This window comes from Glycine max, chromosome 6, assembly GCF_000004515.6.
Source record: "Glycine max cultivar Williams 82 chromosome 6, Glycine_max_v4.0, whole genome shotgun sequence".
NCBI lineage: Eukaryota > Viridiplantae > Streptophyta > Magnoliopsida > Fabales > Fabaceae > Glycine > Glycine max.
The window spans coordinates 11,275,207-11,288,681 of record NC_038242.2 but is presented as its reverse complement, the minus strand read 5'-3'; the positions used below and the strand labels follow the sequence as shown (position 1 = coordinate 11,288,681).

The 13,475-nt window shown below is 32.5% G+C and overlaps 2 protein-coding genes across 2 annotated transcripts; both read left to right on the top strand.

Moving 5' to 3' along the window:
* The first annotated feature begins 2,766 nt into the window (after window positions 1–2,766).
* On the top strand, window positions 2,767–5,190 carry LOC100809554 (UNC93-like protein 1). Its single transcript, XM_003526725.5, has 3 exons — window positions 2,767–3,388; window positions 3,512–4,385; window positions 4,805–5,190. The coding sequence occupies exons 1-3, from the start codon at window positions 3,100–3,102 to the stop codon at window positions 5,022–5,024; spliced, it is 1,383 nt and encodes a 460-aa protein (XP_003526773.1). The 5' UTR covers window positions 2,767–3,099; the 3' UTR covers window positions 5,025–5,190.
* Window positions 5,191–6,726: 1,536 nt separating this feature from the next.
* LOC100811498 (60S ribosomal protein L9-like) lies at window positions 6,727–7,741 on the top strand. Its single transcript, NM_001371759.1, has 3 exons — window positions 6,727–7,184; window positions 7,306–7,428; window positions 7,526–7,741. Exons 1-3 carry the CDS (start codon window positions 6,813–6,815, stop codon window positions 7,607–7,609), a joined length of 579 nt encoding a protein of 192 aa, NP_001358688.1. The 5' UTR covers window positions 6,727–6,812; the 3' UTR covers window positions 7,610–7,741.
* Window positions 7,742–13,475: the final 5,734 nt, after the last annotated feature.

Below are 13,475 nucleotides of genomic sequence, written 5' to 3'. Positions count from 1 at the left end.
AACACTATGAGCATTATTGTTTTTATGACTCGAAACTACTTTTTCATTTGTTTTATTTGCTTGCATGCTCATTAGTTGTTTGAACTATTTTTCAAATTTTTAGAATATAATAATATTTTAATCAATTGACTCGACTACCTGGTCCAAACCAACATAATTAAAATTAGGTTGGTTCAGTTAGAGTTTCTTACTTAAAACAATGAACTCGATCAACAATGGACATATTCCAACTCATCATTATTTCATCGGTTTGAGCTAAAAAAAACCCTATCTCCCATTCAATTATACCCCTAAGTGAAAGTATACAAGGAATAATAATTATGAAGCCATTGTATTACATGCAAGGTTTTCCTTCTGACTGCACGAGACAGGAGCACCCCTAGTTAGAGGTGTAAAATATGGTCATCTGTTCGTCAGTTATAAACTACTAGAAGCACCAGATCGAAACTCAAAGGTGACGGATATGCCTTGATGTTTCAGTCAAACGCATCTCAATAAGTTATATTATAACATGATACTGTAGAACTATGCAAGTTTGTTTATTATAGTTTGTATGTTTTTGACCTGACGATCCTAAATCATCAATAACACCAAGTTGAGTCCTTTTGTTTAGCAAGACTTATTATACGGATTTTTCTTAATAAAAAATGTACTGAAAAAATCACAGTTTGAACCAAATCTTGTCGATAGAGAACAATTTTGCAGCGAATGAACTCCGGTTAAGAAGATACAAATTGGCTAGAACTATCAAGTCACCTCGCAAATCAAATCTTGATAAAAAAAAGAAAGAAAGAAAGAAATTATCAGCCAATGTTAGTTCTTGATTATGTATACATGAAAATAGAGTCTAATTACTTTTCCACACTCAAACAGATTAATTATGTAATTTCTGACAGGATGGTTACTACCTAACGAAATTCTTGAAGAGATGCTAACTTGCGCAATTAGAACATGAGGAATAAAGTAGGGTTCATTTGTGTCATGCAGTCCCACAGGATCAAATGACTGCTCTGACTATGTAAGCAAAACGCTGACGAAATTAAATTCCAAGCTGAAAAAATAGAGAAAGATATGCTAGTTGTCGCATGTGGCTTGATATTTGTAACAATAACGAGTATGGGGAAATTGTGGGTATAAAATACTTGTCCCAACTCACGTTATTTAGAGTTAAGACGTTTATAATTTTTATTTTTTTTTCTTGATTAACTTTTGTTTATTGCGAGAAATGAATTCCGACTAATTTAAAATTTAACTTAAAAATAAAAAAAAAATTGTTTTTGATGATGATGGTTAATCAAACTCTTATGGAGAAACCGTGGATATATATAGTCCTACGCACTTACCTATCTACTAGCTATATGGAAGGTAATTCCATTTTAGCCTAAACCAAATAAGTTCCACTGCCTTCAAAATAGAATAGATATATGTTGTTAGAACTACAATTTTACTAGTAGCAGGTGATGTTGTCACACTCGCAACTCACAAGAAGGGCAAAGAAGAGAGAGACAAATAACGAGATGTTGAATTTGCAGCCGGCCGGAGTCTTTTATAGGTAAAAATAAACATAGCATATTACATATTTTTATAAATAAAAAATATTTATATTAAGAATATCATTTTATTTAAAAAAACTATATTTAATCGTTAGTATTATTTATTTAAAGATTAGATACTGTCAAGAAGCAAGATGGTAAGTTCATTAATTTTAGTTGTCCAGACAAGAAAAGAACATTTGTTGAATGGTGGTGAGCCGATGTAGAAAAGATCCTAATCGTTGTTGATCCATTTGTTATGCTGCTATCTTTCTGGATGCCTAGATTTACATGGATTCATCGGAAGGGTAGAAACTAGAAACAACGTATTAAGAAGAATTACCTAAATTAATTTAATTAAAATGCATTTTTTAACATTTTCATCTAATTATAAATTATTGTAATACTTAATTTATTATTTATAATAATTATTTTAAAATTTATTATAATGATAATTTTTATTTAATATATATATATTAATTAAATAAAAATTATCATTATATATATATATATATATATATATATATATATAATCATGCAAGTGTGGATTATATTTGCTCTAAAATTGTCAAAATGATTAGGTAATTGCCACTGTCTTTGTCTTATTTTGTTTGACGTTCTAGAGAAAAAAAGCCTCATTTTGACTGTTATTTTACAATATTAACGAAATACTAAATATATTAAAGAAAAGAGAAATATATTATCAAAAGTAAATGTTAATTTTAATATTTTTCTAGAAATATATTTAAAGTTTAACTAGGTTTTATAATTTTTAAAAATAGTTTAATTAGATTTTTTTATTTTTCAATTAAGTTTTATTTTTTAAAATAAAATTAATTTGATCTCATTTAAAATTAATTTTAATATTTTTTCCAAAAAAATCAAAATCTTTTTATCTTTAACTGAGATATCATTTAAAAAAAACATACCATCATTCAATCACAATCTATATATAATAAATTTATTAACTTTTAAAAATATTTTATGACCATAAACATTCAACTCTATCATTCTCTCCTCTTGAAATTTAAATCTAAAAAAATCAATAATAATTATTTATAGGAACGATGTATCTTATCATCTCCTTTCTGTTTCTTTCAAATCTATTTCCATACAAAGAGAAAAAGAATAAAACTTTTTAATTGATTATAATTATTATAATAACATAAAATAAAATAAAAACTTAACAGACACCATAAAAAGACAGAGAAATTCAACTATCCGCTTTTGTTTTGGTGATCGGAATCAGCCAAGCAGAAAGTCCTCTTTCAAATCAAAGAAATACCTTTTTGGGAGAAGAAAACGGCCATTTCCGTCGAGAGAAGGAGCTTGCGTAAGCATCTGGAATCCTAGCCTGCTTGGCTGCCATGTGCATAGATAGATAGATAGCTTTGTAAGTGCAAAAATACAAAATCTGACTCCAAATTTGTCCTATTCTACAGGCCAACCCTCTTGTTGTGTTCCCATCACGCTTCTACTACTTCACTCTCCCCCCTTAAATTCTCTCCCATTACCTCCAACAACTGTTACATTTCTTACCCTCTTTGACTCTCTCTAGTGTCATCAAATGGGTACCCCCGGAAATGATGAACCAGGTACCCAGACCCCACAAAACACAAAAAGTTCTCCCCTTTTCAGATACAATTCACCCTTCATTCAGATCGTTTTAATTGGGTTGGTCTGTTTCTGTTGCCCGGGAATGTTCAACGCCCTCTCCGGCATGGGTGGCGGTGGCCAAGTCAACGCAACCGCCTCCAACAACGCCCTCACCGCCCTCTACACCACCTTCGCCATCTTCGGCATCCTCGGCGGCGGCATCTACAACATTCTCGGACCCCACCTCACCCTCTTCGCAGGTTAGTTATTATTTTTTGTCGGTCGGGATATTTCAAGTCACAACTTTGAAACCGGCGACTTCTTCTCCCTTCATTCTCCTTTCTTTCGTCAAACCAATTTTATAATTCCTATCATCTTCGCAGGTTGCTCCACCTACGTCCTCTACGCAGGCTCCTTCCTCTACTACAACCACTACCAGCACCAGTTCTTCGCCATCGTCGCCGGCGCCATCCTCGGCGTCGGCGCAGGGCTCCTCTGGGCCGCGCAGGGCGCCATCATGACCTCCTACCCTCCGGAGAATCGGAAAGGCACTTACATTTCCATCTTCTGGAGCATCTTCAACATGGGGGGTGTCATCGGTGGCCTAATTCCCTTCATTCTCAATTACAATCGCGGTGACTCAGCTGTCACTGTCAACGACGGAACCTACATAGGATTCATGGTATTTATGGCCGTTGGGGCTGTTCTGTCGTTGACCATTTTACCCGCTAGCAAGGTTGTTCGCGACGATGGGACTCGGTGTACTAAAATGTTGTACTCCAATGCGGCAACTGAATCCGTTGAAATTCTCAAGCTTTTCTACAACTGGAAGATGCTTCTCATTATTCCCGCTGCTTGGTCTAGTAATTTTTTTTATACCTACCAGTTTAACCATGTTAATAAGCCGCAGTTCAATTTGAGGACTAGAGGGTTCAACAATGTGTTCTATTGGGGGGCGCAGATGGTGGGTTCGGTTGGGATTGGGTATGTGATGGATTTCAGCTTTAGGAGCAGGAGGAAGAGAGGGGTTGTGGGGATTGGTGTGGTTGCTCTTCTTGCTTCTGCTATTTGGGGTGGTGCACTTGCGAATCAGATTAAGCATGACCCCGGGGTGATCTTGGATTTCAAGGACTCCGGTTCTCGCTATGCTGGGCCTTTTGTTTTGTATTTCAGTTTTGGGTTGCTTGATGCCGTGTTCCAAAGCATGGTCTATTGGGTTATCGGTGCCCTGGCCAATGATTCTGAGATTCTTAGCAGGTAAATTCATACAAGGCAGAATCTTTATTCTTTGAGTTTTTTAGCATATGATTGCTAGGACTCTCCTGAGTCAATTACTAAGATAATCTCTTTCAAAAGATTTGTTGGCACTCTTAGCATACTCTTCCTCCTTTCATTCAAGTTTTCTCCTTATGTAAAAGTCAAGATTTCAATCAACTTTAGTGAATCAAAATTATTCAGACCAATCACTTGTTAATCTCATGTTTAATTATTTTTAATTCCAGATCATTTGTTTAAGAAATCCGAACTCGTTGCTACTTAGACCAACTATTTGTTAATGTTTTATCGTGTCTAATTATTTGATTAATTTTTGTATTTATAAGGGTGTAGTTAATTGACTATATATTAATCATGCTTGAAAGTTGGGGAATTAACTATTGGTTGTGCTTATTATATAGGTATGCTGGGTTCTATAAAGGCATACAAAGTGCAGGGGCAGCAGTGGCTTGGCAAATTGATAACCATAATGTGTCCGCTATGGCTCAGTTGATTGTGAATTGGGTGCTCACTACTGTGAGCTATCCGTTGTTGTTGATTTTGGTTGTTTTGGCTGTGAAAGAAGGAGACAACAGGGGAGAAGAGGAACCTGTCAAAGAGGTTGCTGGCTTTGCCCACTGATATTGTTTTGTTACCTGTAAAAATCAACTGCATATTTTGTCTTTATTTCTGTTATCTTGTTTTTCATTGTTACCATTGTCATCACATATAAAAGTCTGAAATGGATGAAGATTTATCTGTATGAGTTCATGCGTCGGAGAATATTAAAGGCAACAAATTAATGCAACTTATACTGCAACTATTGCAAGATGAAGTTATGGCCCGTGCTATCTAATAATTTCTCGAGTGTAAGACGTAACGGAGAGGGAATAAATATTTGTGTGGTATGTTACTATTTATGAAGAAAGAGTTAAACGTAAAATGTTACTAACATATCTAATGCAAGTGCCGCTCGGTGTCAAAGAAGGATTTTCAAACTAGACCGGTGATATTTTGACTCAAGTCTTCAAACAGCTAAATGTTTTGTGTTCACACGTGAGTGAGAACAGAAAATAAAAACGAGAAAAGTGGTTGGTTGAAGGTACGTTTGAAAAATAATTCGATCTAAAGAAAGCATTTATGTGCTGCTTCTCTCTTTCTCTTTTCGAATAATGATGATATGTGAATACTTTATTATTCTAATTTTGTATTTGGATTAACTTGAATGATGAAAACAATGATTTTTTATAGTAAAGGATTCTTTTAATAGGATAGTTAATAATTAATCTTTTCAGATATTCAGATATTTATTTAAGAGATAAATTTCTCTCCGAATATATTTTTTTATGTACACACTTAGGATTAAAATCATTATCAAACAAAAATATCTATCAATTATGTCATAATGATTTCATGATTTTGTAGTAGTTAAAATAATAATAATTAATTATTTATATATTTTCATGATATCATTTTAATTTTGTGGAGTATAATTTATTCTTATGTGTCATCTTTTTCTGATGAAAAGAACTATTAATATTTGTGTAAAAAAATAGAATAAAAAACGTTAGAAAAACTACAAAATGGACAAAGTGTGAGAAGGGAAAATCAAGAGTGATATCATCTCTATAAAACGTGATAAATACAATGAATAGATAAAAAAAGAAAAATGAACGCAAGCAAAAATATTAAAATAGTTATAATAAATAATTAGAAAATATTTTTTTGAGAAAAAAAGTCATCCAACAATTGAAATAAAAAAATTGTGGAATAATTAGATATATAAATAAATAGCTTAAAAGTAAAAGCATTCAATTTTTTCCGATTAATGAAATAAAAAGTGGATCTAGAGTGATTTTTAAAATGTTTAACTATTATGCAGGTTCTTAAAAATTTATCAAATTTTTAGTTACGTCTTTCAATTTTTTTTAATTAAATTTCTTGTATTTTTTTATTTGAATCTATAAAGTTGTATATATTTTTTAATTAGGTGTATGCATTACGGATCTAATTAAAAAAACAAAAACAAATTCAAATTCTTGAACTTAATTGGAAATATATTTTGTTCAAGAAAATATTTAAAAATTGTAGAATGATTTAGGATCTGGAAGTTAACTTAACCTATGATAAAATAAAATAACAATTTGAATGTTTTGTGCGAGTGAGTTTGTTGATATGTATCAATCATTCAATTGTGCTATGGATTTTTTAAAAAAGAAATTGTGCAAAATAAAATAGGTTGTTGAGGACAAAACACACGGGCCAAGAAAGCAGCGAGACCCAAGTGTAAGATGGGCCTAGCCCAAACCTTGTTTATGTGATGTATGAAGTTCAATATAAACTCCAAGCGAATTAGGGTTTTGTGTTTCTGCAGCAGTTGAGAGGAGGCACTGTGGCAGAAGTCCTAGGAGTGTAAAACAGAGACGCAAAATGAAGACGATCTTGTCGTCTGAGACCATGAATATTCCCGACGGCGTGAGCATCAAGGTTCACGCTAAGGTTATCGAGGTTGAGGGCCCTCGTGGAAAACTCGTGCGAGACTTCCACCATCTGAACTTGGACTTCCAACTTATTACCGACGATGGCGGTAAAAGGAAGCTCAAGATTGATTCTTGGTTTGGTTCTCGTAAAACCTCCGCCGCCATCCGCACCGCCCTCAGCCACGTTGAGAATTTGATCACCGGCGTCACCAAGGGATACCGATACAAAATGAGATTCGTGTACGCTCATTTTCCTATCAACGCTAGCATTGGCAACAACAGCAAGTCCATCGAGATCAGAAATTTCCTCGGCGAGAAGAAGGTGCTCAACACTGTTGTTTTTTGTTTTCAATTTTTTTATTTAGTTTCTGTGTCATATGTTATCAGGAATAAATTGTGGTGTTAGGTTAAGTGATTTATTTGGTTATTACGTTTATGATTAGGTGAGGAAAGTGGACATGCTTGAGGGCGTGTCGGTTGTTAGATCTGAAAAGGTCAAAGATGAATTGGTCTTGGATGGAAACGACATTGAACTTGTTTCTAGGTCATGTGCTCTCATTAACCAGGTACCCTCTTTCTCTATGCACATGTTCCCTTTTAATCTTTTCTCAATTGCTATTGTTTTAGGCTTTAACTAATTGTTTGTTTGCTTGTTTGCCACAGAAATGTCATGTTAAGAACAAGGATATCCGGAAGTTTCTTGATGGTATTTATGTAAGCGAGAAGGGAACAATATTGGAAGAGTAGAGGATGAAAACATTTGTGTTGGTTTTTGGTTTGGAGACCCTTTTTGTTAACTTGTTGAGATATGATTTTACAATTTGTGTTGTCAAACTTTTCCTTTTGGGATTTTTTTTTAAAAAAATTTATTTCTATATATGCTTTGGTATTGAATATTCTCTGGAATTAGTAATCTTTCATGCATTTCTATATATGCTTTGGTGTGGAATATATGATGCATTGTTGCTTCTAAACTTTTTTGTCCATTGATTTTTTGCTTACGTGATCTATGTGTTGTGATGAGAGTGGTTGACTCAGCAATAATTTGTTATGATAAAAAACTGAATGCGTTTAAATGTTAGAAGTTGTATTATTGAGTCTTTCACCTAAACAAGAAATCAAATTGATTTTATTATTATTATTATTCAGTTGATGTTTTCCCCCCATAACCATTGTATAGCGCATGCTTTAAGATATGATAATCTGATTATTGTTAATTTCCTCACAATATAATGTATTAGAAATTCCCATCCTTTTTCCCTTTCGGTTTTGAGTTCAACCTGCGATTTTGTCTTGTATCACCAGTGTTATATCATTTTTACCATATGCAGAAGAATCAATTTATGCCATCGTTAAGCTTAAAATACAGACACACCAATGTCCTCAATCAATCTACATGCTTATATCGGCTCTGCTTTCTTATCGTTTTGGTCTTCACATTCCCAGTAATGGTTTTATCCAAGGGTAGTCCGTAGTCCATCCAATGTGACAGTTTTCGTATCTCTAATCACGGATTTCAGCTTCAACCATAATTATGTTCATAAAGTATAGCTCCCTGACTCTCCCATGTTGACAAACGAGTAATATGGTCTTGCCGGTGTTTCTGATTTTGTGTCCCAGTGTCCTGTTAGCGTGGTTTGGAATGCCTATATCTTAGCCAAAAACCATTTATTCGCTCCATTCAGCTAAAACTAGCAAGGTTGAGTTCTTTCTAGTTGAGAATTGTAAAACAATCGTTAAAATCTTCTATGGCATACTTACCATGAATGACGACTTATGGTACGATATTGGATGCAGTTCATCATTTCTTGTGGCCATATTAAAAGGTCATCTTTACATGTGATTTGTACACAGTGGAAGAGCAACTCCCATTATAGTTGCCCCTATAATTCATTTCCTTTTCACTAATTGAGGTCACACTAACATATGCATGCATTACGACTAGTAGGAGTATAGATTTATGCATTGGATTGGAACAGTTTTGAAAAAAAAAATCATTCGATTCAATAACTTTTTTTTTAATTCTTCCTTCATCTCGTTGATTTACTTCAAAATTCATATATGATCCAATTGAATTGAAAGCTGTTTGAATTGAATTAATTTTCGGTTTATCCTTACTGTTGTTTTTTTTGAAAAATATTAATAAATGATAAAAATATAAAAAACATATATATATATATATATATATATATATATATATATATATATATATATTTACAAAAATTAATATCTAATGATCAATTTATAACATATTATTTATATTTATTTATTTTTATAAGTAATTACGTTATAAAAAAGTGCACACAACTTTGATAATTTTATGCATCTTGGCTTCAATAATTAGTAAAAAAGATACTAAATATATTTTTCACAGATAGTATTTGTTATTGATAATTTTATAAAGAAATAAAATTTTTTTATAACATATCAGACGTGGAAATATATATATATATATATAAAGTTATTCAAATTCTCATGTTTGTCTCATTTTATGTATTTTTTATTTTTAACCTATTGTCGTGAATGAAATAGCTTGCAATATTTTGAATTTTATTAAAAAAATACATATTTAAATTCAAGAATTCATTTAAGAACTTTAGCATTAGAGCAACTTTGTTGGAATTATTAAATCTTCTTACGTGGGATTGTAAAACCCAATGATGAGAAACACAAACAAAAAACAACTGCGACAAAAAAATTCCAATCAAATGATCCTTGCAAAAGAACATAGATTTGTGATTGAATGTTTGTCCCATGGAGCGTGACAATCTTTTCTACAAGTCGCGTAGTCCTAACAATCACGAGTCAAACTTCAACGAAGTCTACGCAAATGCAATCCTTAACCCAAGTTATGAGGGTTAGGCTCCAATGAATCTCAGAAAAAGGGAACTAGTCACACTATCACACTTAGATACGAATAATATATATAAAAAAAAGACAAACATTCAAACTTGATAAAAGATGAAGAAGAGAAAACAAAAATGTTGCTCTTGTCTAGAATCTTAAGCTGTTAAAATTGAAGGTCTATTTAAAGCTAGGTAGTTAGATTTATTGTGTTTAAAAGATTAAAAATGTTTTAGATAGTCTTAAAATGCAAATGATATATAAAAATATTAAATAAAAATTAAAAAATAAAGTATCACATCAATAAGTTGAGTAATCAAATAGATAAATTTTAAATTAAAAACTCATTATCCACGTCAAAGGACATCAAAATTAAACCAATTCAATTGAGTTCTACCCAAACAAAAAAAAAAATGATTTTAATCCAAATGTTTTGGTCAAGTTACATGAGGTTCATGAGTTATTTGAAATAATGAATACTCTTAAACCTAAAAATATCATAGGAATAAATTGCTAACGTAAGTTGTAAGCATCTCATACATTGCAAAAATATTCAATAAAAATAATTAAATTATTAAGATTTAACATATAATGTTAGCTTTTAAAGAAGTAATTTTTGGCATAAATAATTAAGATTTAAAGAAAAATAATAACATGTGAGGTAATAGCTAAATTAAGTATAAAAGAATAAATTTTAGAAAAAAATTGCTTAAATACAATTTTGGTACATCTATTTTATTTCATCTATAATTTTGGTTTTCTCACTTCAAAATATAGACATTTGATCATTTTATTTTTTTTTTAAAAAAATCATAATTTTTATTTAATCCTTACTTTTGCCTATATTTTTTATATTTTAATTAATTAAATGATTACCATAAAATATGATAATCAATTGGTGTAAGATGTTCCAACTCAATAAAATCTCTAATGTTAGAGTCATTTAAAAAAAATGAAAAAGAGGTATTTTTAACGTATTTTTCAAGTTTTATATCTTAAGAAAAGAAACAAGTATAATGAAAAATTATTTCCCCACAGGGAGTAAAATTACAGGGAAGAGGTTTTACTAGGGTTTTATTAAAAGCAACTGAGGAAGAGAATTAACGAAGAGAAATAGTGAAAGATTGCAACGACGCACGAAAATGGCGACCATTTGGAAGACAAACGCAGCGAGAAACGCAGTGCGTAGTTTGACGCAGTCCTTGCCATTCACTGCCCGCACACCTTCGATCCCCTCTCATTTCTCCTCCGTCCGTTACCTCCGCACGGTCGCGATCCCAGTTATATTAGTGCTTGTTTCAATGTGGTTAATTAGTATGCAGTCATAATTGAAAATTCAATTGTATATTGTGAGTTTGAGATAATAAACTCAGTCTTTCATATATATATATTATTTTTTTAATTTCCCAGTTAGATGATGTATATGAGAAATTTCCACTGTATTCTGTCCCTTTTGAGTTTGAGTCAAACCCAATTTGCTCGTACCACTAGTAGTGTTATTACATGTCTACCATTTGCAGTAGCTTGTCAATTTTTTTCTCACGACAATGGCTTCAATATACTAGTATCGTTTGTATTTTGTTTTCTCAATCTTCTCTCCACACTGCAATTCCAAGTATTTGTTTCAGCTTGTGGCAATCCAATTAATGTGACGAAGCACACCTGTATCCTCCCTGATTTCTGCTTCGACAATAACCCAGCTGTATATATCCATATAAATATCAAGCTGGTAGGCTTGAGGTACTCTTCCCATATTGCTTGTTAGATGTACAAATTCTAGAGTTTCTTTTGAGCTGAACTATTTGATTACCTCTAAAATATATGTATTCGTAATGGCCCTACAATTTTTGTTTGTTTAGTAGAGGAGAGAAATGAGTAAATGAAAATAAAATAGATAATTGAAAATGTGAAAAATGAAGAAAGAATGAAGAGTGTTTAGTTGAACAGAAATAAAAAAGATATGAGATAAATGAGGTGAAATATGTGAGAAATAATAAATACTCACAAATTTTATGTATCTCCTGTCTCTCTATCAAACAACTAAATAATTTCTGTATCTCCTGTCTCAATTTCTTCTGTACTACATACCTTATATGGAGGCAGGTAACAACCATCCAAATCCGTTCTAGCGATACATCCCAAAAAAAATCCATGATGCCTGAATGATTTTTGAACTTTACCTTGGCAACATCTGGGAGAACTTGTGTCCTTCTTCTCAATTTGTGCGCTATATTTATGTTTGCACTTTCCACTTCTTTGAAGCTTCTTCACGAAAATTAGGCAACCAATTAATTATCCTGTGCTTGGTGAAAAATAGATGGCTGTGCAAACAAAATATAGACTAAAGACATGCATATAGACTAAAGACAAAAATGGTTGCATTTGATCATTATTTTATAATAATGTTAAAAACAAGGATATCCGGAAGTACGTTCCTGGTTGGTATGAACAATATTGGAATGATGAGATGCTAAAATCAGGCATGCTGTTTTTTAGTTTGTATCAAGGTTCTTATTAGTGGCGAATATTTGGGGATCCTTTTGGTTCTATAATGCATTGTTGTCTATTATTGATTTCTTTGTAAATAGGGTACTTTGCGATTGTGATCTGTCTTGTGACGAGTGATTGATTGAACTAATAAGTGGTGAAAATAGTGCAATGGAATAAAAATAGAGGTTGAATGTTGGATAATACGCGGTTACTATTAAAAATTCAAGCATTGTATAACTCGAGCTTGCGATGAAATTAGTGGTTCAATGTTATACAATGTGCAGTTTGAGTTGAACCCAATTCATCATCGAGTTCGATTCCGAGGTTTTGTCTTTTTCATTGTGCCAGCGACTATTTCTCGTGCATCATTCGTATCATTTCTTAATTTTTGTATCAAGCTCCCACTCTGGATAAAAGGAAAGTAGTGGGTTCAGCTAGTGGCACATTGTGAGTTCAAGACCCGCCCTTTAACCAATTAACCCCGTATGCCCGTAAACTCTAGCCCCTTAACTATGCCAAGTTATCAAAAATTCAAACGAGTAGGATAGTCTCCAAATTCTTAATGAATCTCGAAAGCAGGTTAAGGCATTTTACCTTGCTAGATGCATAAGCCCTTTTGAACCACCCATTTTTTTTTAGATCAGCAATTCCATTACTTGCATGTGGTTTTAATGAAAAGCCAAGGTTCAATAATGCATGTGGCCAATTCCACCAATATAATCCAGAAGTTTAATTTCCCAATTGGACAGCTTCAATGGAGTTTACTAAGCTCGACTACCCGAGCAGAATTTTAAATTTTTTAATGTTAATGGCTATAATTAAGAGGGATAGAACATGTGCTTGAGGTAACAATAACAATATAACAATTACTTAATGCACTATATTTTTTGCTTGGAGCCATCACACAATCTAAAATAATGAACTAGAATGTACTATTATGTCTCTTGGAAATGTTTTACTCCGTCCCACTGCCACCAGAGATGAAGTTGTTGTGATGTACCCAACGTCAAAGAAGGAAGAGAAGCCGATAAAAGAGATACGCACAATAGTGATGGAGTCGAAGAAAATAATCATCATAAATTGGACGCAAAAATTAAATTTGGAAACCATAATTTCGGATGCAGTAATCAAAAGTACATTTGAATTACAAATTACTCAATCCATATTACATTTGTATGTATTATGATTACTAAACCCGTAATACATTGAGGAGAGGAAGAGTAGGATGTGAACATTAGAAAATTCAGAGGGTACACCAGCAAAACAAAAATACATTACG

What these genes read in the sequence shown, in the direction of transcription:
- LOC100809554 (XM_003526725.5), top strand. Translation starts at nt 3,100, where the DNA reads ATGGGTACCCCCGGAAATGATGAACCAGGTACCCAGACCCCACAAAAC. An exon ending in CCACCTCACCCTCTTCGCAG is followed by an intron (nt 3,389 to 3,511) that starts GTTAGTTATTAT and finishes TCATCTTCGCAG; the next exon opens with GTTGCTCCACCTACGTCCTC. An exon ending in GATTCTGAGATTCTTAGCAG is followed by an intron (nt 4,386 to 4,804) that starts GTAAATTCATAC and finishes CTTATTATATAG; the next exon opens with GTATGCTGGGTTCTATAAAG.
- LOC100811498 (NM_001371759.1), top strand. Translation starts at nt 6,813, where the DNA reads ATGAAGACGATCTTGTCGTCTGAGACCATGAATATTCCCGACGGCGTG. An exon ending in ATTTCCTCGGCGAGAAGAAG is followed by an intron (nt 7,185 to 7,305) that starts GTGCTCAACACT and finishes GTTTATGATTAG; the next exon opens with GTGAGGAAAGTGGACATGCT. An exon ending in CATGTGCTCTCATTAACCAG is followed by an intron (nt 7,429 to 7,525) that starts GTACCCTCTTTC and finishes TGTTTGCCACAG; the next exon opens with AAATGTCATGTTAAGAACAA.